This window comes from Peromyscus maniculatus, chromosome 7 (assembly GCF_049852395.1).
Source record: "Peromyscus maniculatus bairdii isolate BWxNUB_F1_BW_parent chromosome 7, HU_Pman_BW_mat_3.1, whole genome shotgun sequence".
Taxonomy (NCBI): domain Eukaryota; kingdom Metazoa; phylum Chordata; class Mammalia; order Rodentia; family Cricetidae; genus Peromyscus; species Peromyscus maniculatus.
The window spans coordinates 44,537,598-44,564,907 of NC_134858.1; the positions used below are offsets into that span (position 1 = coordinate 44,537,598).

Genomic DNA, 27,310 nt, shown 5'->3' on the forward strand with positions numbered 1-27,310 from the left:
CCTTTAATCCAGTGCCTCATGCTGTGGTGACCCTCAACCATAAAACTATTTTCATTGCTACTTCATAACTATAATTTTGCTGTTGTTATGAATCATAAATTAAATATCTGTTTTCTAATGATCTTAGGTGACCCCTGTGAATGGGTCATTTGATTCCCCAAAGGGGTCTCAACTCTCAGGTTGACAATCACTTGTCTAGATGCTAACAGTCCAAATCAAGGTGCCAGCATTGCTATATTCTTATGAGCATCCTCTTCTTGACTTGCAAAGTCGATGTGTCAACATGAATGTACCACATTTCCTTTGCACACACTCAGAGAACTCTACTGTCTCTCTGTTCTTAAAAGGGCTTTGATGACCATGGAGACCTCATTCTCATGGTCTCATCTAAACTTAATTACCTTTCAAGGGTCCCACCCCAAAACAGCATTGCATTGGGTCTTAGTGTTTCATTGCAGGATTTTGTGTGTGTGTATGTGGGGGCAGAGATCATAGTCAGTAACATGGTTTAAAACACTTTTCTATGAATATTTAAATAACCCAGTAGCTGGGCAAATGCTGACTCCAAATACTGTTTTCCTTTTCTTAATAATTTGTCTGAGTTTCTCTTATACATGGGTATTAGAATAATTAGCATTTTAAGAGGCAAGATGTTACTAGTTGCCATTAATTATCTCTGATATATTTCCACAAACATGAATCCCCTTTAATGCTTATTTTTTCTATATGTTTATCCACATTTCTCAACTGTTTTGGTGAAGGCAAACAATATTAGATCTCTCTCTCTCTCTTTCTCTGATTTCTCATTAAAAAAGAAAGAAAGAAAGAAACCAGGCTCTTGGTGCTTCTGGCAAGTTTATTCTAACACAAGTTGCACCCAGATTGTAATTCTGATAAGTATTTCAGTTCTTTCTTGAAAAAAATTAAATTCACAAAACAATTGATTATCAGTTATAAATGGCAAAAACACCATCTGGTTTTTAAAATTGGTTCAATCCATGTAGCAAGGGGAAAAATGTTGGAAGTTGTTCTTGGCGATGAGTTCTAGTCCATGGAGCAGAAAATGACGTGCTTTACTATGAGAAAGCCAGGGTAGTCATAACTTGTACTTAGCGGCTGTGGGAATTTGATGCGTTCCTCGCATGTTCCATATGTTAAATCGCTTGGCGACATCTTCGGTGTGAAAGAGCTGGGGGGCGGGGGAGGGGGGAGAGCGTGGCTAGAAGATAGAGCAACAACCGCTTTCTTCTTCCTGAATCCTCACCTCTGGCTCCTATGCAGAGGTGTATCAGGCCTCAGTTTCCATACCTGGTAAAACCGGGTGTGCCAAGTTCCTCCATGGCAGGTAGTGTTTCTCTAAAGCTGTTTGCATTCTTCCAGTGAGGTAAGTCACACAGCATTGGCATTTCCTATAGAAATGTCCCATGTTGTTCTTTGCCAACTGGAAATTTGAGTAGGTGTTCATTTGATGTGCCAAGAGAATGAAGGGAGATGAAAACACTCCACATCTTCCAATGTCCCCATACTGTGTTCCGAGTGTGGGAGGACTGGGGCCTGGCTAGATTCTCTTGGAGCCTCAGCCTCATGAGGAATGCCTTTCCTTAGGAGTCTGCTGCAATCCTGTTATTTTCAAAAAACGTTTCTGGGTTGCTGGCATATTTTCACCTTAAGTTAAAAATACAGCTCTCCTTTGCTTATTATTCATGCATTATGATGTGAAGTTTATTCCTTCACTAACACATATTTATTGAGGCACAGTACAACATAGTGGTTAGCTGTGAGGGCTCTGTCTGTAATTTGGAAATTGTGATTTTTTTTTTTTTAAGGCTGGTGTTTAATTTTACTAACCACGTTGAATTAAAAAAAAAAGCAGAGGGAAACAATAGAATCTACTTTGAAGGTTGTTTCAATGATTCAACAAGATTATGCACAAAAATTCCTTGATAAGGACTCAAGGACAGAAGAGTAGCAGCAATCTAAAGAACATTCGAGTGTGCCTAGCTCTGTGCTATTGCGGCTGACATGTAGGCTCTGACTTTGCAATATACATTCCACTGTCAGAAATAGATAGCCTCTAATTTTTTTCATTCTGATTTTGGTAGAAATCTGCTTTGCATCAGGTCTGATCCAGGTAGTTCACTTCTGGCAATGATAAGAACACATAGGATTTTTGCCGACTGGGCATTATTCTGTTGGTCACATGGTGTTGGTTTTCTGCCTCATGTACTGTGATTTGCACACTGGAGCTTTCTCCACTTCTGGAGGACTGCCTGCAGTTCGTGCATTGGGGCCTGTAATTACAGAGCAGAAGATCCAGGGATGTGGAGACAGGGCAGTTTCGAAAATTAGTTTATGCATAATGGATAATATGAGGCTGCTTTAATGTGTAACTCATTTGATGGGTTGGCCGATCTTAACTTCCTTTTTGATACTTATTTTTTTTTTTAAATTTATTTGCAACATGAGGACAGAGGGCTTGGTACAGCTCTTCTACACTGTAGTTCAGATTCAGCAATTTACATTCAGTAATCTCTTGGTCATTTAGCCACAGATAATTTGTCATGGTTTGTTTTAGCTGTTGTGATATTGATATTTATTATGCAAATTGTATTTCCTACATCTTATTGTTCTGCATTCTATGAATACTTAAATTATTATAAACCTTTACACTTAATACGGCTCGTCCTTCAATTTGATGCTTGAGCAACAGAGGGTCAGAGCGCGCACGGTCTTCTAGAGGGGAAGTAAATAAGTAATTAAAAGGCAGACAAACAAGAGAGCTGGCTGCTTGGTTGAAAAGAAAGCAAAGATAATTTCGGGGAGGGAGAGTGTGTCCAGAGGCATACAAGTCGCTTCTGCAGGAGAACCTCTGAACACAACTGAAGCCGAGAGCACCTGTTGGTCTCTAGATGCCTTAGAAAAAGGTTTGGAAGCACAGCAGAGAAGGAAATTGGTTTGAGCCCTGGAGGAGGAACTCGGCTGACTCTCCCCATCTTTGACGCACTTGGTTCCCCACATTCCCTTCCCCACAAACCTGACGGGTAGATTTTGTGTTTTTGTGTGCGTGTAATCTTAAATGCATATCGCTTACCTGCTAAAATCTATTAAACATGGGAAGGGCACTTTCAACAAGCTGGGGAGCCCGAGCATAGCGCCCCCCACCCGCCCGATTTACCTTTCCCCAGAATCTACAGCCAAACATAGTCTTGAAAATCCCAGAACCCGACTCCACGGCTTCAGTCTCTCTACTATCCCCTAGTCTACCGCTAGGATGTTGAGCGGGCTCTCCTGCTTCGCCGGACGTGCAAAGCACGCATGCACTTCTCCCAGATTGTTTTGTCAATCCGGGGACCTGCGTTCACTCTCTCCACTCCCCGGCTTCCCAAAGATCTCATTCCTCCGTGCAAGGTGAAGGACGGAAATTTGCAAAGTGTGACTTCCACAGGCCGATGCACACGTAGTGCCCGGGCCCAGGAGCCTCGCGGCGAGACTCTCGAGGCGTGAGTCCGCCGCGGCGAATGCCGTAAATGTTCCTAATAAAGGTGCCCAGAAGCTGGAGACCCGCCTCCTGGAGCCGCAGCCCCCCTCCCCCGCCTCCACGCCAGGCACGGGGCAGTACACTTCTTCCTCCACGGGGGAAGCTAAGCCGAATTTTAACGTAAACAGATTTGCATAGGCCCCTCCCATCGGCCCCGCCCCTAGGTGGCGCGGGCGCGCGGCCGAACGCTAGCGCCAGGGGGCGGGGTGGGGGAGGGGGCTAGTCCTTCGAGAGCCGGGTTGGGCTCGCGGCGCCACGATTGGTCGGTCCTGACTCCGCCTTTAGCGCATCTCATTAGCATCTCATTAGCTGTCCGCTCGGGCTCGGGAGGCAGCCACCGCCGCCAGTCTGAGGCAGGTGCCCGACATGGCGAGTGCTGTGCTGCCGAGCGGATCCCAGTGTGCGGCGGCAGCGGCTGTGGCGGCGGCGGCAGCGCCTCCCGGGCTCCGGCTCCGGCTCCTGCTGTTGCTCCTCTCGGCCGCGGCACTGATCCCCACAGGTAGGTTGTGGACACCGGCGGGTTGGTCCCGAAATACCCCCCCCCCCCGGGCACCCCCAGGAGCCGTAGCTATGGAAGGGGGGACGTTTCCATGACAACCTCCCCCCACTTCCTAAATCCGAAGCGGCGGGAGCGTGGCAAGGAAAGTCGGGGCTGCGATGGAAAGGGCTGAGGGGTCGGCGCCCCTTCTCTCCTGCCCGCCGGCTGCGGATGGGCGCCCTCAGGGATGGCTGCACCCACACCTCTTCTTCTTGGCGTAGCGCGCGGGGTGCCGAGTGGAGTGGGCTTGGGGGGCCAGGGGCTAGCGCGTGGGGGAAGGGAAGCCCTCGGAGGCGCCCCGAACCTTCCGGACCCTCCGAAAACTCGCTCTTGTCCCTGGAACTTGCAGGTCCTCCTGTGTCCCCGGGCTTAGCCTTCGTCCCCTCCGTTCCAGCTCGGCCCCCCGGTCGATTCTCCATTCCCCGAAGCTTTCTCCCCGCGGGTCCCCAGGACATCCCCACAGTCGTGTCCTCTCCCCCGCTTGCCCGCGCTCTGCAGGTCCCCCGCCCCAGAGCTGCACGCCTCTCGTGTTTCCCTCCAGCCGAACGCAGCCCCTCGGCCCCCTCCGCTGGGCTGCGGGTCGGCTTGGCTGGAATCCAGGCAGGGAAAGTTCCCGGCTCGGGGGCGGCCGCTCGTCGCCGCGGCTGCAGAAGGGGCTCCTGGTGCCTTCAGCCGGTCCGCGCCACGAAGGCCTCTGCCGCGAGTGGGGATCCGGGATTTCCCGGCTGCGCGTCCTTCGGGCAAGCGGCCCGCAGGTGGTGGCGGGAGCGTTCGCGGCCTCTGCGGCCCGGCGCGCGCCCTGCGGGCCTCGGGGCGCTCCCCGCGTGGCCGGCCGTCTTGAGAATCTGCCCGGGTGGCGGCTCTGCGAGCGCCGCGCCTTCCCTGAAGACGCCGAGCGCTTGGCAGGAGCCCCGCGTGTGGCTGCCCCTGTGCCGGGCGCGTTGGCGCGGTCGGGAAAGAAGAGGGCAGTGTTTGCATTTGCTAACAAAAGGGAGCCGGAGCTCTTCCCCACCGGAGAGGCCGGCCGCGCTGCGCCCGCCTTCCCGCCACCTCGCCGCTCTCGCCCGCCGCGCGGCGTCCCCATGCGGCTGTGCCGCCTGCCGCTGGCTCCAGGCGGCCGGCGGGACCGAGAGGCACCGGGCGGTGGCGAGCGGGCGGCCGTGCGCGAGGGGATGCGCTAGGGCTCTGAGCCTGCAAAACCCCTCCTTGCAGCTCCGAGCTGCAGGACCTGGGAGCAACAAGTGGTGGAGGACGCCGCGAGCTCAACCCCCACCTGCGGAGCCCCCAGCCCGGGAGGATGCTGCGCTGGGACCAGCGTGCGGTTCCGGGGGCGCCTCTCTGCTTGGGTTGTGTCTTTTGTTTACACGCTAGAGGACACATAGTTATGTAAACACCGCAGGAGACACGCTGTTGGAGATAGGGATGCTTGGGAGTGCTAGCTTCGGATTTAGGGGGATGCCAGGTTGGTTGACTTACCCCCCTCAAAAAAAAAAAAACCTATGTAAAAAACAGGCTTTCGGAGGAGCTCGTCTTGAAGAACCCATTGAGGCTCTAAGGTGGGAGCCTAGCAGCACCTTCCATTCCAGCTTGAGAATTTTGTCTTCCGTGCTACAGTCTGTCTCCGGATGTTTATATGTTTTTCTTCTGTGAATTCTTAATTTATGAGTTACGAGGTAATTAGGTTTAGCCGAAGCCCGTGTGGTTACAACTTAATTTCTGGTGATGCCACTGACTGGAAGGGTTCGATAGAGTGTTCCCGAAAGAGATCCCTCGTGCTGCATTGTAAAAAGCGCCACTGTCAGTTAAACGTGAGCGTGAGTAAAGGCTGGGTAACTGGCGCATTACAGAGGCAACAATAGACTTGTATTGGCTGCAGAACGAAGGGTGGGGGTGGGAAGCGCTGGCCCGGGATACTGCCTTTCGACTAAAAATGGGAACCATGCAATGCCACTAAACCAGCAGAGTAGGATTAGATTTTTGCCTCCCTCGTCAAGCCTGCTCATTGAAGGCACCGGGTAGTAACAACAGTACTATATTTGTACTATCTCTCGGTGAGAAGTTGCCTTCCCCGTGAGAGATGTGTGCTGACTTAGAAAGGAACGGTCTGGAACTCAACCGTGCATGTCAAAGCTACAGGAAAATTCTGTTGCCAGTTACCATGGAAGCAGCTTCTTGCTCTTGTGTACATCCCTGTTTGTACGCCGCTTATCAGATTGTGTTCAAATTAGAAAGTAATTGGGTTTGATTTGTAGTGAGGGGATGAGATGACTTTCTTTAATTTTTTGAATGTGTGTGTGTGTGTGTGTGTGTGTGTGTGTGCACTTTGAGAGATGGCCAAGCCCTAGATTCCATATTGCAGGGGTCAATTTCAGGTGGGCACCAAAAGACTTCTTTTCCTCAGATGTTAAGTTAAAGCTTTCTCGGGGGCCTTTGCTTCTCATTCCCTGGTTTAAAGAAACCTGTTGGTGCTACCTTCTGACTTCATTAGGCTTGTTTGATTCTCATCCTTGCTGAGAAAGCCAAGTCCCGCTATTGTGTATTGAAGTTCTGGTTTGGTTGCCTCTGTAACTGAAGCCATCCTGCCTGCCCCCCACCCTCACCCCCATCCCTGAGAAAACCTGCTCCCATCTCTCCTGTAGTGTTTGGGTGAAACAGACCTGTATGAAATGCAGCCCAAACAGGATTGCCTGTGCTGTGTTAATCTCTCCTGTTATGTTTACGGCAGGCATGCTGTTGTTTGGGATCCTGAAGGAACCTGCAAGTAGATCACCCGGTTCTGTTCCTACCCTTTTGAGGATTAGAGGAGATGGTTGATGAGTAGGGATTTGTGGGGGTGGCAGTTAGTCCCGGCTTGCTCTAGCTGGTTGGGACTTGGTTGGAGCTTGGTTGGAGCTTGCATGCCAGGGACAGGGACTTTGCAAAAGTGACGCCCTGCTATTGTTGCCTTTCCCTGCATCAAATTGAATAGTCACAGGGGGGACTTGCACTTGCCTGTGATAGCTTCGATAAAATATCCCTCATTAATGCCACTTTATATTTACAGTGTGTCACTGGAGACGCACAAGGCTTCATTTAGTGACTTGTGTGACGAGACAAGCTTGCATTATTTGCCCGGGACATTTTGGAGGAACAAGAGACCCATTGAGCAATCTTTTGAAATGAACAAATACGAAAAAGGGGGGAATAAAAGAGCAGGCAGTTCTCCGGAACAAAGAGCTTTATTCATATGGATGTTGTACATGCTTTATCCAGTTTTCCCCAGTGGCTCTCCTGGTGAAGGGGAGTGGGACAGGGAAGGTGATAACAGGCAGGGCACTCTGGCTTCCTCTTTTACTTCCTGACTTCCTATTCTTACCGGAGTTGGTTCCCTACTCACTGCCTGCTTCTCAATCTGCACTCCCTCCCAAACCCCAGAACACAACAGGCTCTCAGGTTTCAAAGGAGATTTTGAAATCTTTTGTGCCATTGTTGGATCTCATCGGAAGAAACTGCTAGGTCTAGCTAGCTACCTGTTGACTGATCAACATTAGACAGTGTACTGGGTGAAGGGAAAGAAATGTCACTTTTCTACGACATGTGTCATGATAGTGAATGTCAGAATGGTAGGTAAGATATCTTGCAATTATCATGTTAGCCTCTCTGTGTTTATTTTTAATGGTGTTAAAATGAAAATCCTAATTTTTAAAAATCATTATTAATGGTGCTTTTGGATTTTATTTTAAAACTTTATCCTATACCTGGTACATTTCAGCTTTATAGATGATATTTTTTTCTTTTAATTCTTCAGCCCCTATTGTTAAGCGATTTTTTTTTTCTTTAAAATTGATAGTAATATGAAGATCAATGCTATGAGACTCATTCTTATTGGGTCTGTGTATGTGGTATTTTAAAGCTAATTGGCCACATAGTTTATATTTAATTTTTTAGTGTTTTGATTGATTGATTGATTGCGTGTGTGTGTGTGTGTGTGTGTGTGTGTGTGTGTGTGTGTTTAACAAAAGGGCCATTTTTATGTGGGTATTTCTTAGAAGGGGCCAAACTAATTGATACTGTGGATTGAATGGAAATTGGCCACATAGGAAGAAAATTTAAAAGGAAGAAATCCAAAGAATTAAAAATGCTGTATATCTTTCTTTGGAAGAATGCTACTGACCATTATGCTGGGCATTTTTAACAGAAAATCCAGCACAGAAAGGAGAAATCACACAGCGACATCTGTTGCAGAACTGAAAATTTGCTGCTTTGAGATGGAAGCAATTAGCCCCGTGTAACCACCTAATAGTATCAGAGTATGTGTGCTGACACAAATATGAACATGTGCACATTTACATTTGCACACACACGCATTATACAGAGGTTCACGTATTCAAATTAAAGTACAAGAAAATGTAACCTTGGAGTGCCGAAGTGCCTTAAAAACTGTTAGATATTCTCATGATTATAGAACCGTTGAAAAGGAAAGATAATTGCCATTTTCTTAGGAAATACCATTGTTTTCAGGTGAGGCCGCTGAAGCTCAGCTGAACTGAGGCTGAGTTAACTGTAGATCTTGGATGGGGATGGGTCCCTTGATGTCCAGCCAGTGGACCCTCTGTTCTTCCTCCTGGCAGGGATGCCCAGACAGAGATACGGATCATGGGAGGATACTACCTTGGCTGAAACCATTTTGTATTCTGAAGGCAGCGAGATTAATTGTTTGCTCTAGGTAATAAACCCATGGATCAGAAGGAGTGACCTCTGGGAAGAAAGGACCAGCTCTTGGTACCTTTGCCTTTAGTGTTGACAAATGATTCTGCAACCTCTGGACTTGATTTGGCAGCCACTGCGCGAATGTCGTCCAAAGTGCCTTCATATGGGAGACTGCCGGGCTGTGTTGTAATAAGTCACAGGCGAAGGCTGAGCTTCAGGACGCTCGCTCATGTTTTGGTTTTTAAGAATTTCATTCTTCTTTTCTGAAGTCTAGAACAAGAGCCTACCTTGGTTTTCTTTGTGGGTTCTCCTTTGTCATTTACAGAGAAAAAGCTAAAGGGAGTATTTTCTTTTCTTTCAAGGGAAACTTTTTTTTTTTTTTCAGGGTGACTTTCATATTGGTCTTATTTTCTCTCCCCCACCCCCAACTTGGTTATGGGAAATTTCAAATATACACAAAAGCATAAAGGATGCCCTCCTAAATTCTGCGTGGAATCACCCAGTCTCAATAGTTACCCATCCTTCCACATCTGTCCCCTCTGTGCTTTCCACTCCTCCCAGATTATTTTAAATAAATCTTGGACATCCTATAATTTTTCCACAGCCATTTCAGAATGAATCTCTAAGATGCAGCCTTCTTTCCCCACTCATAATTACAGTATTGTTATCTGAATTATACAGATTCTCAACTGGATACACAGAATCTTGCCTACTCCTCTTGCCTTTCTGAGGAAGGCGGAATGAAGGGTTGTCTCAGTGGGTAATGGCCAAGCAGACACCGGAGAATCGGAGCAATGACTGCTTGGGCTCAGGAGACCTTTCCTGTGGTTTAGTTTATTTTGAGCACGGTTTTGTTTGGATCGGGTAAGATGAGTTTTATTACGGTGTAAATATGGTTGTGTAAATATGCAGTAATTGTGGCTAATCCCTCCACTGTGGCCTGTACCCTTGGCAAAAGTGGCCATTTCCAGTTGTTCCCATAATGAATACCCGCCAGCTGCAGGCTTTTGTAGGGAAAGCTTATTTTAGTTTGATGGCTGTGAGATACCCTATTCACACACACATACACACACACACACACACACACACACACACACAGACACACAGACACACACACAGAGACACACACACATGCATGCGAACTCATGCTTGCACGCACGCATTCGGGCATGTACCTTACAGTCCTTCATGGTATAAAGGCCATTGCATTTTGTGCATATATTGCTTAAAAGAAAAATGTCTTTTTCCATTTCTAACTGGCTGTTGATTTGAGTCTATAACTGAAATGGTGAAAATGCCTTCTATGGCATGAGAAGCCCATACTACATACTGTGAGTACTCTGGTGTTATTTTTGTGGGTTGGCACTGAGGGGTAACAGGGGAGAAAAAAGACTACTAACTGTTTTTCTCACTATTTGTCCCCATTGATTTAAAATATGATCTTAACGTTTCAGCTGGAAATGTTGGACAGCCTTAGTGTTCATTTCTGAAATTCTTTGTTTCTTTTTACCCCCTGAAAATAAGTTGTTTCCATTTTCCAAAGTTTGTGACATGTGAGGTTGTCCATTCTCCCTCTTCCCCTCCATCCTTAAATCCTTTTCTTTTTGATTAAATTTTTTTAAAAGTATTTATTTTATTGTATGAGTGTTTTACTTACATGTGTGCTACAGTCACCAAGTGTGTGCCCATGTGCCTGGTACCTACCGAAGTCAGAAGTGGGCATTAGATACCCTGGAACTGGAGTTAGGGATGGCTATGAGCTGCCATGTGGGTGCTGAAAACGGAACCCAGGTCCTCTGCAAGAGCAACAAGTGCTCTTACCCTCCGATCTGTCTCTCCAGCCCCTTCACTTTTGATTTTAGTGAAGCTTCATTTTTGAAGGTTTCATTTAATACAGATACAAATCTGAAGCTTTTTGTTGTTCCCAACCAAACAAGAAATTACGTGTAAGATCATGTTTCGGGGTCTGAGTGAACCTGGCCAGGAAAAAACCCCTCTCTTGAGTTGGCCGCTGGTCAAGAAAATACATGAAGGAATTTATACATCCAGGGCTTGGGGAATTTTACCAAAACAGGGAGGAAGAAAACCTTTGTGTGGAAGCCATCAATGAAGGAAGGAACCCACTGGAATGTGTATAATCATAAGTGATACCTCCTTGTGGAATTTCAGAAGCCACAGTTCTTTTTCGGAGATTTAAATTGCAGGCTCTAGCCGGCAGCTGCTGTTGGGGTTAATGAACACTTTTTCTTTTTTTTTTTCTTTGAAGGTCTTCCAGTGCTTGTCCTCCAAAGCCTTGGTGCAGTTCTCCATGGACTAGGGATAGACAAAAGGGAGATGTAGTAGGTATTTATATGGCCAAAATGATGTGTAGCCTTGACGGTTATGCAAAAGAGAAACTCATGTTAAGTTGCCGAAAGCAGGTGCCAAGACAGCCTCTTGATGACTAGAGGGGGCCTGGGGGTCTTGAACAAAGTGATTACCCTAAGGAAGAACTGTGGTGGGAATTAAAAAAAAAAAATCTCATATTAGATATTGTACTGGAATCTAGTTACTTAACCCAATATTTCAGAGATGTTAAGCTTGAAGTAAGTGCTATGAAATATATTTAAATGCTACTCGGGGTTTGAAGTTGGTGTTCCAGTGAACGTGGACTTCTGCAAATGCTTAGAATAAATGTCTTGCTCTCGGCAGAGTTCTTTGGGAAGGTATACTGTCTAATTCCCCCTCAGCTCTCTAGCACAAGACGACACCATCAAGTTAGAATTGAGTGATGCCGTCCCTGGAGAGATGAGGACCACTCTGCCTGCAAACACAGACCAACGGCCCGTCTCTCATCATCTGCACCCATCTCTACATGGCTGGGATAGCATGCCCGAAGTGGGCCTTTGCATTGTTCTGCCACTGATAACAGCTTCCCTCAAAGACTACTTCATTACAGGGAACAGTGCCACCATTACCTTAGCCACCGTGTCCCTAAATTGGGAGTCCTTTCCCCCTTCTTTCCCCTTTTCATTATTACTATTGTCAGTTGGGACAGGGTCTCATGTTTCCAAGGCTTGCTTAAGAACTGGCTCTGTAGTCAGGAATGACCTTGAACTCCTGATCTTGCTGCTTTCATCTGCGGAGTACTAAGGTTACAGGTATCTGTCAACCATACCCAGTAGCACTGGAGATTGAACTGTGCTGCAGATGGAAGCTAGGACATTGACACAGACACTTTACTGACCAAGCTAATTTCCTTAAATTGAAATTAAATGGGCCACATCGAGAAACCTAGTGGCCATATGCCGTGTCTTCCCAGAAACTACCTAGCCACTCTACTCTCCGAACACCGTTTCTGCTACTCAGAGGCTGCCCAAGGCTGTCTGCTGCAGTTCTAATCCTTTCAGGGCGGGATCATGGAGCTTCCCTTTCTGAAACTTAATCTCAAATTCTTGTTTCTTGCTTCAGATTCTATCTCCGCACTGTTTTGTCTTTAGGTGGTTCCTTCCTCAATTGCTCTCTCATTTCCTCTCTAATTGCCCTCATTTCTTATTACTTTTCAGCCCAATCCTGATGGGACTGGAAGACTGATGATTCTGCAGTGAAACTGAGGAAGAACGTGCTTGTGCCTATCAGCCTTCATCTGCTTGCTGTGCTTAAAACGACTCTGCTTTTCCTTTAGCTCTCTGTCTTGGCTCGTAGGTGAAGGATGGCTGGCTCTCTCCATCTCCTTTGAGAGTGTCTTTCATTTTAACCAACCTGTACTTTAAAGCAGGCCTCCATGCTGGCCTTTCTTTTTCTGCTTTACAGGGGTGAGGGCTGTGTGTGTGTGTGTGTGTGTGTGTGTGTGTGTGTGTGTCTGTGTTTCTTGATTCCAGTTAGCAACTGTGGATTGTGACAAGAATTGTCATTATTGTGACCATAATTTTCATGGAATGTTTAAATATCAGAATATTGAAAATATATTGTGGCTGTTTGGTAGAGTCTGTTTGAATATTTTGCTTCTTATAGCCTAAAACAATGGTGTGAATGATTTAAATTACAGTCTGTCAAAATAATACTTTCAGCCCCAAGTGAAGTTCTTTCAAAGGAGGACCGTTACTCAAGGGTGAAAAAGCAAAATCAAAGGGCCTCGTCTGGAGCTACTGGCTTGGTATGAGATCAGCCACTGTGAAGGTGATCCAGGAAATGCCACCTTGCTGATGGCATCTTGATGCTTGCATCTCGTGTATGTGGTTACCATGAAAAACCTACCTGAGAAATGGTAGGAGAATTCTCTTAATCCTGGGCCTCTATGGGCTAATGTTCAAACACAGTCGATTTGGGAGAGAGCTGCTCACCTCAGCACAGTCATGCCAGCTTTGCCAATTTTGTGGTAGCTCTGTTGCTGTTTGGTAGGTAGCGCAGAGAACAAATTACCATTGGCTCAATAAACAGAAACATGGAGTCCTTGTTTCTCAGTGTCACTTGTGAACTTGCTGTCTTAGGGCTCCTTTCAGAGGATCTGCTGTTACCATCTGCTGTCCTCCTTGTTTTCAGTTTTCCTTGTCTGGTAGAGGTCTTGCTGGGATACAAAGGTTAGCACTGGGATGATACAGTAGTGCAGCATTGGATGGTCTTCTGATGTTCTGGAACAGCGCTGGGGAGTGGGTTGAGGGTTAGACTGTGCTTGTGTATTTGGCTCTTTGCAGCATTTGCCCATGTCAAGACAAGCTGCCCAGTCAGCCTTGCAAATCATCAGCCTTATTCTTCTGATAGAATGGGAGCATCGCCTCATTTCTCTTGCAGAAACCCTTATTTAAACAATGAAAACTTTAACGATACAGAGAAAAAAAAATCCAAGTTAATTTAGTACTAAATTACTGCTCAAATGGTTTTATCTCTTAAAAGGTTCAAGTAGAGATTAGCTTAAATGACACCCACTTTCACTTTTGCTTGTGCCTATCTTATGAGCGAGCATCCTTGTGAAGAGTCCCCTGCCCCTTGTCTCCAGCTTTGTTAGCAATCACCTGAATGTTAGCTGGTTTTTCCACTGCTCGCTCCTGGAGCAGATCCTCTCCATCCCTGGTCCAGGTTGGCAAGTGGAAGCCTTGCTTTAGGTTCCACAGCAGGAACATGAAGAATAGCAAAGCAGCCTGCCTTACGGAATTGAAGCAGTTGAAGCAGAACACACAGGGACATGTTTATGCCGGGAGTATCCATGTCTGTCCATCTCTTCATTAAAATATTTACCTAGTGGTGGTGGGTAATACCTACTAATACATATTCATTTGTAACTCCCTTGCATGTTAGGCAATAAAAGGATTAATTCAAGATCTTCTCAGTCTGCTTTGAGGGGAAGTGAAGGAATAAAGTGAGTGGAATCATGTAACATCAGAGAAACACGGTGATTATAATCTAATTATCAGGCTTTTAAACATAGACTTGATTATTTTAATCAACCTCTTATATTGTATTTGCTATATTGAATAAAGACAGGGTACTGCTAGCCCATAAGGCTAGAATGAGGTAGAAAAGCGAACATTTGATTTATGAAAATGATTATTCAATGAGTATCTACTTTTATGCCAGGAAACTGTTGGGCATATTCTTTCTATCAAAAAGGTAGTTATATGTGTTCTTTTTTTTTTCTTTTTCTCCCGCCAGTTCTTTCTGAAAATTTCAAAATGACAGGGAAATTGAAATGGGAGTACAATGACAATGCATATTTATAATCTACCTAACCTAGAGCCACCAGCTGTTAACATTTTGCCGATTTGTATTGTTGCCATCTCCCTAAATAATACATAAACATATATGCACAGTTTTTCTTTTTCTGAATCTCAGGAAAATGAATAGTAGGCATGATACTTGACTCTTGAATATTTGTCATGGAATTCCTGAAAACGAGATGATTTTCCTGTGGAGTTTCAGAAATGTTGCTACTTAAACATAACTTGACTATCACCCAGTACCTAGGACATCGTCAGGCATTGTTCTAGCCTTCCCAGTACAGACCGTGAGGTCACCAGCAAACATACGCTGGGGTTGGTTTTATGTGTCTGGGATCTTCCTTCCCTTCCTTCCTTCCTTCCTTCCTTCCTTCCTTCCTTCCTTCCTTCCTTCCTTCCTTCCTTCCTTCCTTCCTTCCTTCCTTCCTTCCTTCCTTCCTTCCTTCCTTTCCTTGGTTTTTCGAGACAGGGTTTCTCTGTGTAGCTCTGTGTCTTTCCTGGGACTTACTTGATAGCCCATCTTTCTGCCTAGAACCATTTCCCTGCTGTCCACCCTTTTCTCCTTTCCTTTGTTTCTCTTTTGTGGTGCTAGGGATCACCCTAGAGTTTCCTGAAAGCTAGAATAGTGCTCTGTCCCTGGGATGCACTTCTCACCCCATTACAAGGATTTTTTTAAAAAGAGGAGTCTTTTCATGGCCTTGGCATTTTGAGTTCTGACATGCTGTTTTCTAGAATGTTCTGTGATTGTACAGATTGTCTGATCCTTTCCCCCTGCTTTGGCTCAGATTAAGCATCTTGGATGAGAATACTGGATAAGTTGACTGATTGTCCTCTTGTAGCTTCTTGTCGATTTCCCCCTAGATCCTGGTTAAACTTCAATTTAATCACTTAGTTTAGGTAGATCACAGATTTCTCCATTGTTGCCCCAGTGTAATTAATAAAAAAGTCTGTAGGATAATTTTGAGAGTGCTAATCCTGTTCTCTTGCAGCACATCTAGAGTTAACGGGCCAGCAGCACTGATAAATGTCTGTGTCAAATATCATACTGGTGCTTACAAACTTGGCATGTTCTAATTCTGTGATTCTCTTATTAGGTGGAGGTATTCCTGTGTAGAGAAGAGCTTGTTCCTTCCCACTCCTTTTTTTGTGGGTTTAAAAAATAAAAATTGAATGTGCTTTGACAGTGGCTCATCATCATCAAAGTTGGCTCATTGAGATCCTCTTCGAACTCTGCTGTCTCATTTTGATGTAGCCTTGTTAGTTCAAAAAAGTTTAATTACATTTATTTATTTTGTGACTGTGTATACACACGTGCCTGTGTGTACATGTGTGTACTCTAGTATGTATGTATTGGTCAGAAGACAACTTGGAGGAACTGGTTATCTTCATCCACTGGTGGGACCTGGGGATTGAACTCAAGGACCTGGAATCAAGGACCTTTACTCCTTGAGCCATCTTGCTGGCCCAGGCTTCCAAGCACTTTCTCACTTTATGTCATAAGATATATAAGCTCACCTCGAGTGATTCCCACCCTCGACCTGGATTTAGCTGTTCCTCTAAGGAGTCCTGTCTGCTCTTTGTGGAGAAATGTTCAGTAAATAGAAGAGAGTTGTTCCACTCATGGCATTTGTGCTGTCCTTGTTTCTAGAGCTTTCCATTGGGCAGAACTAGGTAGGACTTGGCACCCACTTTCTTGTTTGTTAACCCCCAGCATACATTGCATAGCCTGTCCTGTATATTTAATGTCTGTTAAGTCATGGTATGTGACATCCAAGTTGTTTTTCTCCATCCCATTTCTTACTTGTCTCTTCTGCCCCAAGTGAAAACCCTGGGTTCCAGCCATATCCATATTTTATGGATTAATGTGGAGGGGTTTTGAAATTACTTCACCAAGATCACTCTGGACAATAATCTTACCAAGTAAATCTTAGGATTTTTCTCTCTATTCTTTTTATCATTAAAAGGATCCTACTTTTCCTGGTAGTGGTGGCACACACCTTAATCCCAGCACTCCAGAGGCAGAGGGGTGAATCTCTGAGTTTAACGCCAGCCAGGGCTACACAGAGAAACCCTGTCTCAACAGCCCCTCACAAAAACAAAAACAAAAACAAAAACCCTACTCACGCAGACAAAATGGTGTCGAAGTTTGAGTCTGCATGGGCGCTCCCCCCCCCCCCAGTCTGTGTGTGTGTGTGTGTGTGTGTGTGTGTGTGTGTGTGTGTGTGTGTGTGTGTGTTTGAGAGAGATTCTGCAGATTTATTTTTTGGGTAGCTAAATTAGCCACATGGCTCAAAAATCCCTTAAAATCCTTTAAAGACAAAACAACCTTCTTATAGTAGCATTTCTCTCTTTGTTTCTATTCTGCTTCCTATTTTTTTTTTTTTAAATAGGTAATGTTACTCCTTTAAAAACGTGTTATCACGTCCCTGTGTTCTCTTTGTTGACCGACCCTGGCTGCTTCCCATTGATTTAGATGATCTCCTGTCTTTCAGCTTCAGAAACCAGTTTTTCTGCCGTCTTCAACTGTATTGCTACTTCTTTCTTTCAAACTTGGGTGGAATTCTGCATATATTTTTAATTTTTCAGTGTCTTTGAACAAGGCCTGCTTTTTCATACTAATGTAATGTGTGTCTGATATTTATTGAAAAATAAGAATGATTTCTGGAAATTTGCTAGCCTCTGATGTTTGATTATGTTTTACTTTGCTTTTGATTAGTCTTTTATAAGATTCTTCTCCCATCTAATAAGTTGGATAATTATAGCTCAAGCTCCAACTCTTCCTACTTTTTTACTAATTTTTTTTTAAACAAGCTCTTGAAATTCTGGCCTGCAACTTACTATGTAGCCCAGACTGGCCTTGAACTTGTAATCCTTCTGCTTCAGTACCTTGTGTACTGGGATTACAGGTGTCTACCACCATACCCAACTCTACTTAAAATAAACAAAAAATGTAGTATAACTTACTCTAAGTTGCACAGCCAAGGTGCCTTATGTATTTAAATCTCAGACCATGTTCAAAAAACAAAGAGCCTGTGTGCTGGACATCTCCTTACAGTGTTCTGCAGTCATCCCAAACAACATGAAGCAGGAACAGCAGCTATGACTTCCTGTCTGTATTCATGAGCTCATGTCACCCTGCAAGTTCTTACTCCTGCTGATTGCTGATTTCTTTTGCAGGTAGGAACTTAGGAGGAGGAGGAGGAGGAGGAGGAGGAGGAGGAGGAGGAGGAGGAGGAGGAGGAAGAACAACAACACAAATAGCAAATAACAGAACCAGGACACCAAACAGATCAGTCTTCCAACTCTATAATTTTAAACACACAACTCTATGGTTTCAAACCATAATGTCTACAACTGAACCTAATGATCCCCCACCCCCATTCCTTCTTCTACCCTAAATGTTCCTGATGAAGTGTCTTGCTATCCACCCTGGATTTTGACTGGGCATGGTCTCAGGGTACTACTGCCTCCGTCACTGTTTTCTTCCCCTCTCAGAGTTAATAAGCTCCTCTCATCTTCATTCTGTAGATGAGGAAAGTAGATTTAAGTTGGTATAATAGCACCTTAATTGGTCCATTTACTTCTAGCCCCATCCCTTGTAATGCATCTTTAATACTGTTTCTGGATGGATCTTTCTGAAATACACATTAGATTGTCACTTTCTAGCTTAAAATCCTTAAATGTGCTCTTGGCACTTTTAGGGCAAGGCTTCCTCATTCTGCATGGCCTTCAGAGTCTTTTATCACCTACCATGACGCTTCCTCCACTCTCCCCTCCTCCCAGCCCTCCACACTTTTGGACTACAGAAGTAAATGCATCCCCCGTGCCCCGAGAGCTTTCTTGCCTCCCCACCTGATATGCATCACCAGTCTCTGGCCGATTCTTGTTATCTGGGTACCGACTCTGGAAGGAAATTTCCCTGACTGCTCAGCTTGGTTAGGTTGTATCTTATTGTTTCCCCTTTGTACTTTGTGGGGGATTTTCCCAGCTTAGCTTGTTCCTTCCCATCAAACATCCTTCATAGAGTCCAGTCTCTGGTATGTACTTGGGGAATCTTTGTTTTTCTCCAGCTTCTTTCTGTGGAGAGAAATGTCTCATTCCTTTACCAGCCTCAGGTTAGCAAATTTAAATTCCGTACAGAATGGCCTAAGCCGGCTGTTTCTTTTTCAGGTCTTATGTAATTTCCTAGGCAGGGAGATTATAATATTGTCCTTGCAATTTATTGCAGTTTCTCTGACTGTTCCATGAGATTTGACATTTAATTTTTTTGCGTGTTGACATGTGTCCATGTGTTGTGGATGGACATGCGTCCGTGTGTCTTGAACAGAGGAGTGATTTCTTATTTATATTGATAGCCTTAACAACATTGAACCCACAGACCTGTGCATAGCACACGCTCAATGTGTTGAACCAGTGAATGAGTTGGATATTAGGTGCCCATTACAACTTTTCTACATCTTTTCAGCATGCACATGGACGGGGACATGCTGACACTAGTTCAGACTTGAAGAATAACTTGAAAATCAACCAGTCCGAAGTGTGCTTATTCATTTGCCTGCTTCCAATATGTATGTGTCCTGCCCTTTGAATTCTCTTAGTTGGAATATATAATTTGTACCAGGCTTACTATTTACAAATTTAACTTAGCGGTTTTCCTATCGCCAGTTTTTAGGGCTGGGATTCTCACAAGGGTTTGATTTTTCTCTCCTAATGGATGAGGAGCTGTAGTATGTCTGACCGTTTCAAAGCTTGAAGGACTAGCGTCTGGTGTTTGGTCATACTTGTTGGGCAATCACTGGAGAGATTTAGACTGCCAGCCCAGATAAGAGACTCTCTTCCCATTTATTTAGTCCCTCCACAGTCCTGGGATAGCTGGACTTTGAGTCATTGCTGAGGTTCTAACGGCAAAACCTAGAAACTTATCTTGGAGGTCATCTCCTCCTCCTCTTGTCAGCTTTCAGGAGAATCTTGTCTTAAATCCGAGATATGTTCTCAGAAGAGGTGGTGAACATAGGGAAATTTAAACCTCAGGGTAACAATTTTCCCTGTACGGTAATAAAGATGTATGTGGAGTCAGTGGCTGCAGAATCAAAAAATAGATCACGGTAATCGGATCACACATGAGAAATGGCTTGTTGCTGTGCTTAAAAACATGGGCAAGGCAGCGCGTTTTTTCTGGGCTGTTTCCAGTCTTTGCAACTACATCGTTGGTAGGAATTAAGACTGAGGCAAAATGAAGCTTATAAAGTTAATTGCCTACAACTGGTCTCGTTTTAAACAGAAAGATTTCCTTTCAGTTATCAAGGAAGATGGGCAAATCTGCGTGCAGGAAGAGAGCAGAGTGCTTTCTGATGTTCCCTTGTAATTCAAAAGAAGTTTGGGGTTTAGTCTTTGCCTTGAGTGTCGAGGTGGAACCGCTCTAACGGGAGTTTATTGCTGTAATATTTTTTAAGTATATTTGTAACCCTGATGTACTGTGACCTTGTGAGGGTGTGGGAGAGCAGGGGGTGGCCAGCTCTCTGTCTCACTGTCAGAAGTGGTGCCTACTTATTACCCTAGCAGGCTGGGGAGGGAGGACTTGATTTTTATGGCTTCTTTCTCCAGCACTGTCTTCACAGGCACAGCTATCCACTGAGACTCCTCCTCCCTCCCCGCCTGCCTGCCCTCCCGCCCGAGGCTTGCGTCCAGCCTGGGCTGTGTCTGCCGCTTTAAGTACTTTGAGTGATGGGGAGCATGGTGTTTTACGGCTGCTTCTCCTGTAGCTCTGTACGTTCCACAGCTTGGGTTGCTTGGGCGTTGTGAGTGGTTTACACAATGAGCTGAAGTTTGGAGAGGAATGACAATTTCCCTTTACTCCTACCACGGGCCAAGTTCTCCGTCGTGGTAGATGGTTTTTTTCAGGGATTGCCCTTTTGAGAAATCTTTTAAGTTGAAGGCATTAAACCTCTTTTTTCCCTTACCATAATTCTTCAAAGAGATATCCTTATCATTGTGACCTACTGTCAAGTTAATAATGATTTGATGGCAATATCCAAGAAAAATTACACCTTTGTAATACAAATTTGGCCAGTGTATTAATGTATAGTATATGGCTGGTATTACCCAAGAAGAAAAGATGAGTTAATCAGTTTCTTCTGGAATTAGGTGGTGAATGCATCAAGTGTCCTTTTTTGAAACAATTACATCTAGATCCTGTCTGCAGGATTGCTTATTTCATTATTCTGATCATTTGCATGAAAACAAGCTGATGATTCTTTAAATAACATGTTGGTTCACTTTCCTTTTCATCCAGGATTGCTATTCTGTTCTCATCCATTCATGCAGGAGCATGAATCAATTAAAAAACTTTGAATTTTAGACTAACGTAGTAACAGACTTTACTTCACCCGTTTTTAGCCAAAAATAATCTCCCATTTTCATATTAATTTACCTGTGGTTACATCTCTTTATTCTTACTTTACAAGGTGAGTGCATACAAAGATATATTTTTTTTTTTTTTTTTTTTTGGTTTTTCGAGACAGGGTTTCTCTGTGTAGCTTTGCGCCTTTCCTGGAGCTCACTTGGTAGCCCAGGCTGGCCTCGAACTCACAGCGATCCGCCTGGCTCTGCCTCCCGAGTGCTGGGATTAAAGGCGTGCGCCACCACCGCCCGGCTACAAAGATATATTTTAATAGAATATTTTCTAGGATTTTAGGCTTTAAAAAAATGAGGTCATCACCTTCAAGATTTTGACCTGAACTTTCCATGAACTAAAGGAACTTGAAAAGGAGGGGGGGGTATATAATATACTTATAATAGAGCAACTGATTAAAGCTAAATTTCCTTTTTAACATTTATCTGGTGCTGGTGCTCAAAGCAATTCCATTTCTGCATGAGAAGCCTTCTACTTCTGTATCTGATCTACCAGAAATGTGCTTTTTGGAACAAGTACTTTGCTTTTTTTCTTACTTGTTTTGTTTCATTTTGTTTTAAAGTTTTGTACAAGTGGTTCAAACAGAATGATTCCTTCACATTCAAAATAGCAGGCCAGAGAGGAGAAAGCTCTGTGTACTGAGCAATCATGAAGGCTGAGGCTATCCTCATAGGCAGTGATGTAGAGTGCTTACTTGTCTGACATTTCCTCTCTTCCCGTTTTCTTTTGGGTCCCATAAGATGTGGCTATGGCCACAGCAGAGAATGGCAGGAGTTTTTTTCCATCACGTGGATGCCTGTCTTCCCTTCAAGAGAGAACTAGCCAGGAATGGGAGTATTGCAAAGGCTTTCCATTGAAATAAAGTTCTAAAAATGCAGGAAAGATTTCTACTGAGTAAGAGGTGAAGACCAGAGATGTGCCAGCTTGAGGAGGACTATCTGACTAAAGGCTTATGAGTAAAAACTGGAAATGGGTAGTGGAAAATGGAATTAGCAAAAGATAAGGTAGGGTGTGGAAAACCTTGGAGTTTGAGTTTAGATTAAATTTGGAAAGCCATTTGGAGCTAATGAAAGCTTTTTGAATAGTGAATTAAAACCAAGTTTTGTTTAGGATGTGGATCTGGGAGTGATTAGAAATTGAGAGATTTGATTAGACATAGCGCACTAGGTTGGGGAATAATAGTTCAGATTCTAATGAACATTTTAAGAAGGGCAGTGTTTGAAGAATGGAGGCAAAACTGACTGGATTTGGTGGCTGACTGGAAAATGGGAATTGAGGGAAAATAAAGACAGACTGTGATTTTGAGTTTTAGTGACTAGGAAAGTGGCTGTTCCAATTAAGATATAAAAATAATATATAAAGTTAGTAAGCTTGGCTTGAACATATTATTTAAGCTGTTACCAACATGTACAGGAGAAATGTTTAGGAAGCAGGTTGAAATATAGTTCCTAAATATGTGAGAGAATTTGAGAGTAGAGCTGGAGATGTGGACTTGAAAGACCTTGCTAAGAAATTTATTAATTTTCCAGTAGGTGTAAGGCCTGTTAGGGCAGGAATGTGTGTGAGAGCCCAAATGAGGTAGGTGTTGTGGGGACAAGATGAGGAACACTTGGTGGATACCAGGAAGATCTAGTCAGAGGCTTGGAAGATCCGTGGTGGAGAAGGAAGGGCTAAGGGGTGGGGAGCATTGAGATGGAAGTGTCTTCACTGAGGTGCCAGGTGTCATGAAGGTTACTGCCATCCAAGCGAAGTCTTCACCAGAGAGAAATGTGTTGTCTTGAATGTAAAGGAAATTTGAGGAAAGCCCTGTAAGCTAATGGAATGAGACCTGAATGCCATATTATGCAGTTCCCAGTATGGAAAGGCCAGAACCAGGTCCCAATTGTTTTGATTTGTATACAAGATCTAACAGATCGTGTTTTTCTGTTGTATAAAGAACCATGGAAAAGCCAGGCATAGTGATGCACAGGAGGCAGAGGTAGGCAGATCTCTGCAAGTTTGAGGCCAGCCTGATCTACATAGTGAGTTCCAGGACAGCCAGAGCTATGTAATGAGAGACCCTGTCTCCAAAAACCAAAACAGAACAACAACAAAGAACTACGGAAAGTCTGATCAGCCTGTCTGTACCACCTAAATGAATTAAAATTATTTAGGTTTTCATGTTGAATAAAAAACGAGTTGTGAAGCTCACAACTGTCCCTGTATTTCATGTGATGAATGACAGCTTTGGCCGGCTTAAGCATGAAGTGAGGATGGCTGGGAACTGTCTCTGAAAGTGTGCTGCTTTAACAACCACCGCCAGAGAACAACACAAATCCTAGTGTAGCTTGGAAAGCACTTTCAGGATGGCAGGAGGAATCGAGGTCATTAACAGCCATTACTAGTCTTTGGGTAAATGAGTGTCTACAACCCTGGTTTTCAGCTCACTATGAAAAGGCGGGAAAGACCGCAAATGGCTCCCATCTCAGTCCTTTCTTGTTGCTGTGACAGTATCCAAGGCTGGGTAATTTATAAAGAAAAGAGATTTATTTTGACTCCTGGTTCTGGAAAGCCAAAAACATGGTGTTGGCATCTGTTCAGCTACTGGTGCACACCTCATGTTGACAAGGCACATGGGCACACTAGAAGGAGGTAAACATAGGAGGTCACATTGCTTTGAAATAGCTAACTCTCCTGAGATTTGATCTGTTCGCAAGAGAACTAGTTCAGCTGGTGAAGGGAGACATTAATTTCTGTGAAAGTTACTGACTCCCAAGACCATTATGCTGGCAACCCATTTTAAATATAAACTTTGGTGATGAAAACCACTTCTAAACCATAGCAGTTCCTTAGCACACATCAATCAGTAGGGGACGTGCATTGAATTGGCATTTTGGAGCAGTTGAATCTACAGTTGAGTAGAGAGATGTAGCAACATGCCAAGTTGCAGACTGAATTTTCCCGAACTCTTCTCTGCACACTACACATAGTGGTGGGCTGGAGACAGCTTAGCGTTAAGAGCACATACTCTTCTTGCAGAGGACCCGAGTTTAGTTCCCAGCACCCTCTTCAGGAGGCTCACAACTGCTTATAACTTGTTCCAGGAGACCAGTCACTGCTGGCCTCCAAGGACACTTGCATTTAGGTGCACAAACCCCCACCCCTACATACACATAATTGAAATAATAAAGTAAAATCTTAAAAAATAAAAGATATATTTGCAAGCATTTCATGATTTCCATTAGGAGGTGTCTTTCTTAACAGTGGCTTCGTTCAGCAGCAGAACTCTGGATCTGCTGGCTAGGCCTGATTTCTTTTTCTGGCCATGCCTTTCTAGTGCTTCCCTCTGGAACATTCTGTGATGGTGGAAGTAGTCCCTGTCTGTCTTGTGTACCTGAGTCATCACTGCTGATCTGTGACCATCAAGTACTGAAAATGGGCTTAGTTGCATTTCATTTTAATTTTAGTTTAGCCACAGCCATGTTACCATATTTGACAAAATGGCAAACAAACAAACAAACACAAACAACAACAATAAAAGGTGAGAGGGTTTGAAAAAGGTTGTGTGCACAGTGGTCACTCGGGTTAGTGGGGTTTCTTAAAGGTTGGGTTCAGCCACTGTGGGCATATGAACTGTGAATTTCTCTCTCACTTTCCTGATTTGTAGATTGAAAAGTCTCTGGAATATCTTCATTGTTCTTTCTTCATTTGAAAAATTATCCTCTTTAGCCTTAAGAGGGGTGTAGGCCATCGAATGCGTGTATTAACAGCACCAGCTTTGTCCTTAGGAAGCTCAGCCTGGAAGGTCACTGTTAGGTGACTATATGGCCATTTGCCAACTCACATTGTGGTTTTTTTCCCCCTTCTTTCTTTTTCTTTCTTTCTTCTTTTTTTTTTTTATGATGCTGAAAGTGAGTGAAATGTGAAAGAAACATTATTCATTTTAAATAGTTTTGACTGCCAGGTTAATGCGACTCTTAAGCGGAGCTTCATGAGGTCTGGCCATAGTAACTGCTTTTAACTTGATTTAAAGTTCTTAAACATTCTGAATTGCCTCACCTAATCTCTTTATACTGAACGTACAATTTTCAGGCTCTTTTTTATTTTCAAATCCATAACTGACAGCTGCTCAACACCTCATTCAAATAGTTTTAAGAGTTTTAGAGAAAAGTTGGGACAGTCTGGATTTACTGACATCAGTTGGATTGAGATACTGTGGATTTAAAGATGATAGAGAGGGAGAGAGAAAAGTGGGAAATAATTATTGCATGTTCACTGCTTTCCCAATGACAGGGATTTGGAACCTAGTAACTCAGAAAACGAAGAAGCAGCAGAAGGACATTTGAGTTAACTTTCAAATCTTAACCTAAAAAGCAAAAATTCCTTTGCAAAACACAATTTGCCTGAAGTACTGCTTGTTTTATTACATTAAAACTGTGAACTCTAAGAAACGTTGTGTAGGTGTCGAACCTCAGTAGAGCCCGCTCGCTCTCCTTGTTTTTCCTGGCATGCATCTCACAGATTCCTAGCTAACTCTTCAAGGGACTCCACAGTATCCCGTGCATAGCATCTATTTCCCAGTTGAAATTTGATTGTTGTATAAGAAGAGAATGGTGTTGAAAGACAGTCGTCCACTTCCTCTCCTCTTAAGCGACTTGTAGTTCAACTCAGTGAAGTTACAGAAGCTCCAGCATGTGCTGTTTATCTAAGACTTAAAACACACGCGACTCTTAATTTTGTCTTTTTCTTCTAATGTGTTTAAGTGGTGTGCCAATGGACTTACTGTGTACTGCATGTTATGATGAGTACTAGCTGTGCAAAGATGGATTGTATGGAATCTATCCCATCAAGAGACACAGACTTGGGACTCTTATGTACTAACAACCCTGTGTGCTCAGAGGCAGGAAGCGGAAGAGTCCAGTAGAAGTATAAGGCAGGGCTGTCTTCCCAAGGATGGAGATTTAGTCAGGGAAGACTTTAGGGAGGGGTCTTGAAAGATAGACAGGTAGATGGAATGGTATAAATTGGAGTTTTTCTAAGTTGGGTGGTGATGGTGGAAAAACTTGGAAACATAAAAGGGGCGGGGGGGGGGGGTTCTGGGAACTACATGTAGTTTGCTATTTGTAAATTACTAAATTCAGAGTCTGAGGAGAAAAGTTGTTGAGGCAGCAACAGAATGGGAAGCTGGTGAGGTACCCATGCAAAGGTACACAGTAGTCAAATCATGAAAGACAAACTTGATAGAAATGGGTCTGGGCTTTGGTATTAGTCTGTGGGATATCTATGGGAGTGGGAGGTATAGACTGGGTAGGGAGATTGGAGACCAGCAATAAGGTAACAGTTAGGAGAGGCTAGGGAACAGCAGCTGAGATGTTGAGAGCCTTGGCCAAGAACTGGCCGCGCAGCTTGGAAGGAACTTGGTTTGGGGAAATGTTGGCTTGGCTAGGGAAGTCAGGTTAGGAAAAGGAAGGAGAATCAATATGGATGGAGAACAACGGGGGTTTTGTGTAATTTTAAATCAGAGACTTCACATATGAGGTATCACAGAGTGAGATGGAAGGTAAAAGAAGGGAGTTAATCAGACCTACCTGATGAGGCTCGGGAGGGGCACATGCTTCAGCCTGAATTTGTTCCCTGTGTATGTATGTATTATGTATGTATGTATGTATGTATGTATGTATGTGCGTGCATGCGTTTATTTATTTATTTTAAAATGAGGGTAATGGGAAAGGCCTAGAATTGTGGATGTAGGTAAGGTTGTCCCTGGCAGACAAATAACCCAAGGGAGAAAGGAGGACCTTTCAAGTAGTGCAGGAGCCTGCATTGTGCCCATGGGAGATGGGACTGGGATGGGAGGTATCTGGGGGGGTTCAATGTACCCTTGGACAGTACTCAGAAGATTACAGGGGCACACAGTGGAGGTTGGAAACTTGATGCTGTGGTGTCTCCAGGCTGTTTGGTCGTGCCTAAGCAGCAGACCGAATGTCCCCAGGTTAGCACTTTAATACTGGGGTGCTCTTGAAACCTTCTCTTTTTTATTAGGAAGGAGGTGCATTAACTCTTTTCTTTCTTTTTAACTTAAAAATTGTTGTGTGTTGAGTATTTGCCTGCATGTATGTGTGTGCCATTTGGATGCCTTGTGTCTGTGGAGGCTAGATGAGGGCATCGGATCCCCTGGAACAAGAGCTGTGAGGGACCATGTGGGTTCTGGGAACTGAACCTGGATCTTCTATGAGAGCAACAGGTACTGTTAACCAATGAGCCATCTCTCCAGACCACATTAGTTACTTTCTTCTTACTGTGACCAAACCCTGGACAAGTGCTGGAGCAGAGGAAAGTGTTCTTCTGGTCCATAGCTTGAAGTTCAGCTTGTTGTGGTTGAGATGTGGGGTGATGGCTAGCAGGAGCTACTCTCAGCTGTGATGACAGGAGTGCAAGCATGTTTGCTCACATCTGTGCCA

The 27,310-nt window shown here is 44.1% G+C and overlaps 1 protein-coding gene across 6 annotated transcripts in view; it reads left to right on the forward strand.

The window, feature by feature from the left end:
- The first annotated feature begins 3,767 nt into the window (after positions 1–3,767).
- The window catches only part of Cadm1 (cell adhesion molecule 1), a 329,281-nt gene continuing 305,738 nt past the window's right edge, over positions 3,768–27,310 (forward strand). For 2 of the 6 annotated variants that reach the window (XM_006979765.4, XM_042280845.2), the window contains exon 1: positions 3,863–4,037. In XM_006979765.4, the coding sequence (XP_006979827.1) occupies positions 3,905–4,037 (133 nt within the window). In that variant the 5' untranslated portion in view covers positions 3,863–3,904. Of the gene's footprint in view, positions 4,038–27,310 lie in introns of all 6 variants that reach the window. The other 4 variants (XM_006979764.4, XM_042280840.2, XM_042280843.2 and 1 more) reach the window with 3 other exon arrangements.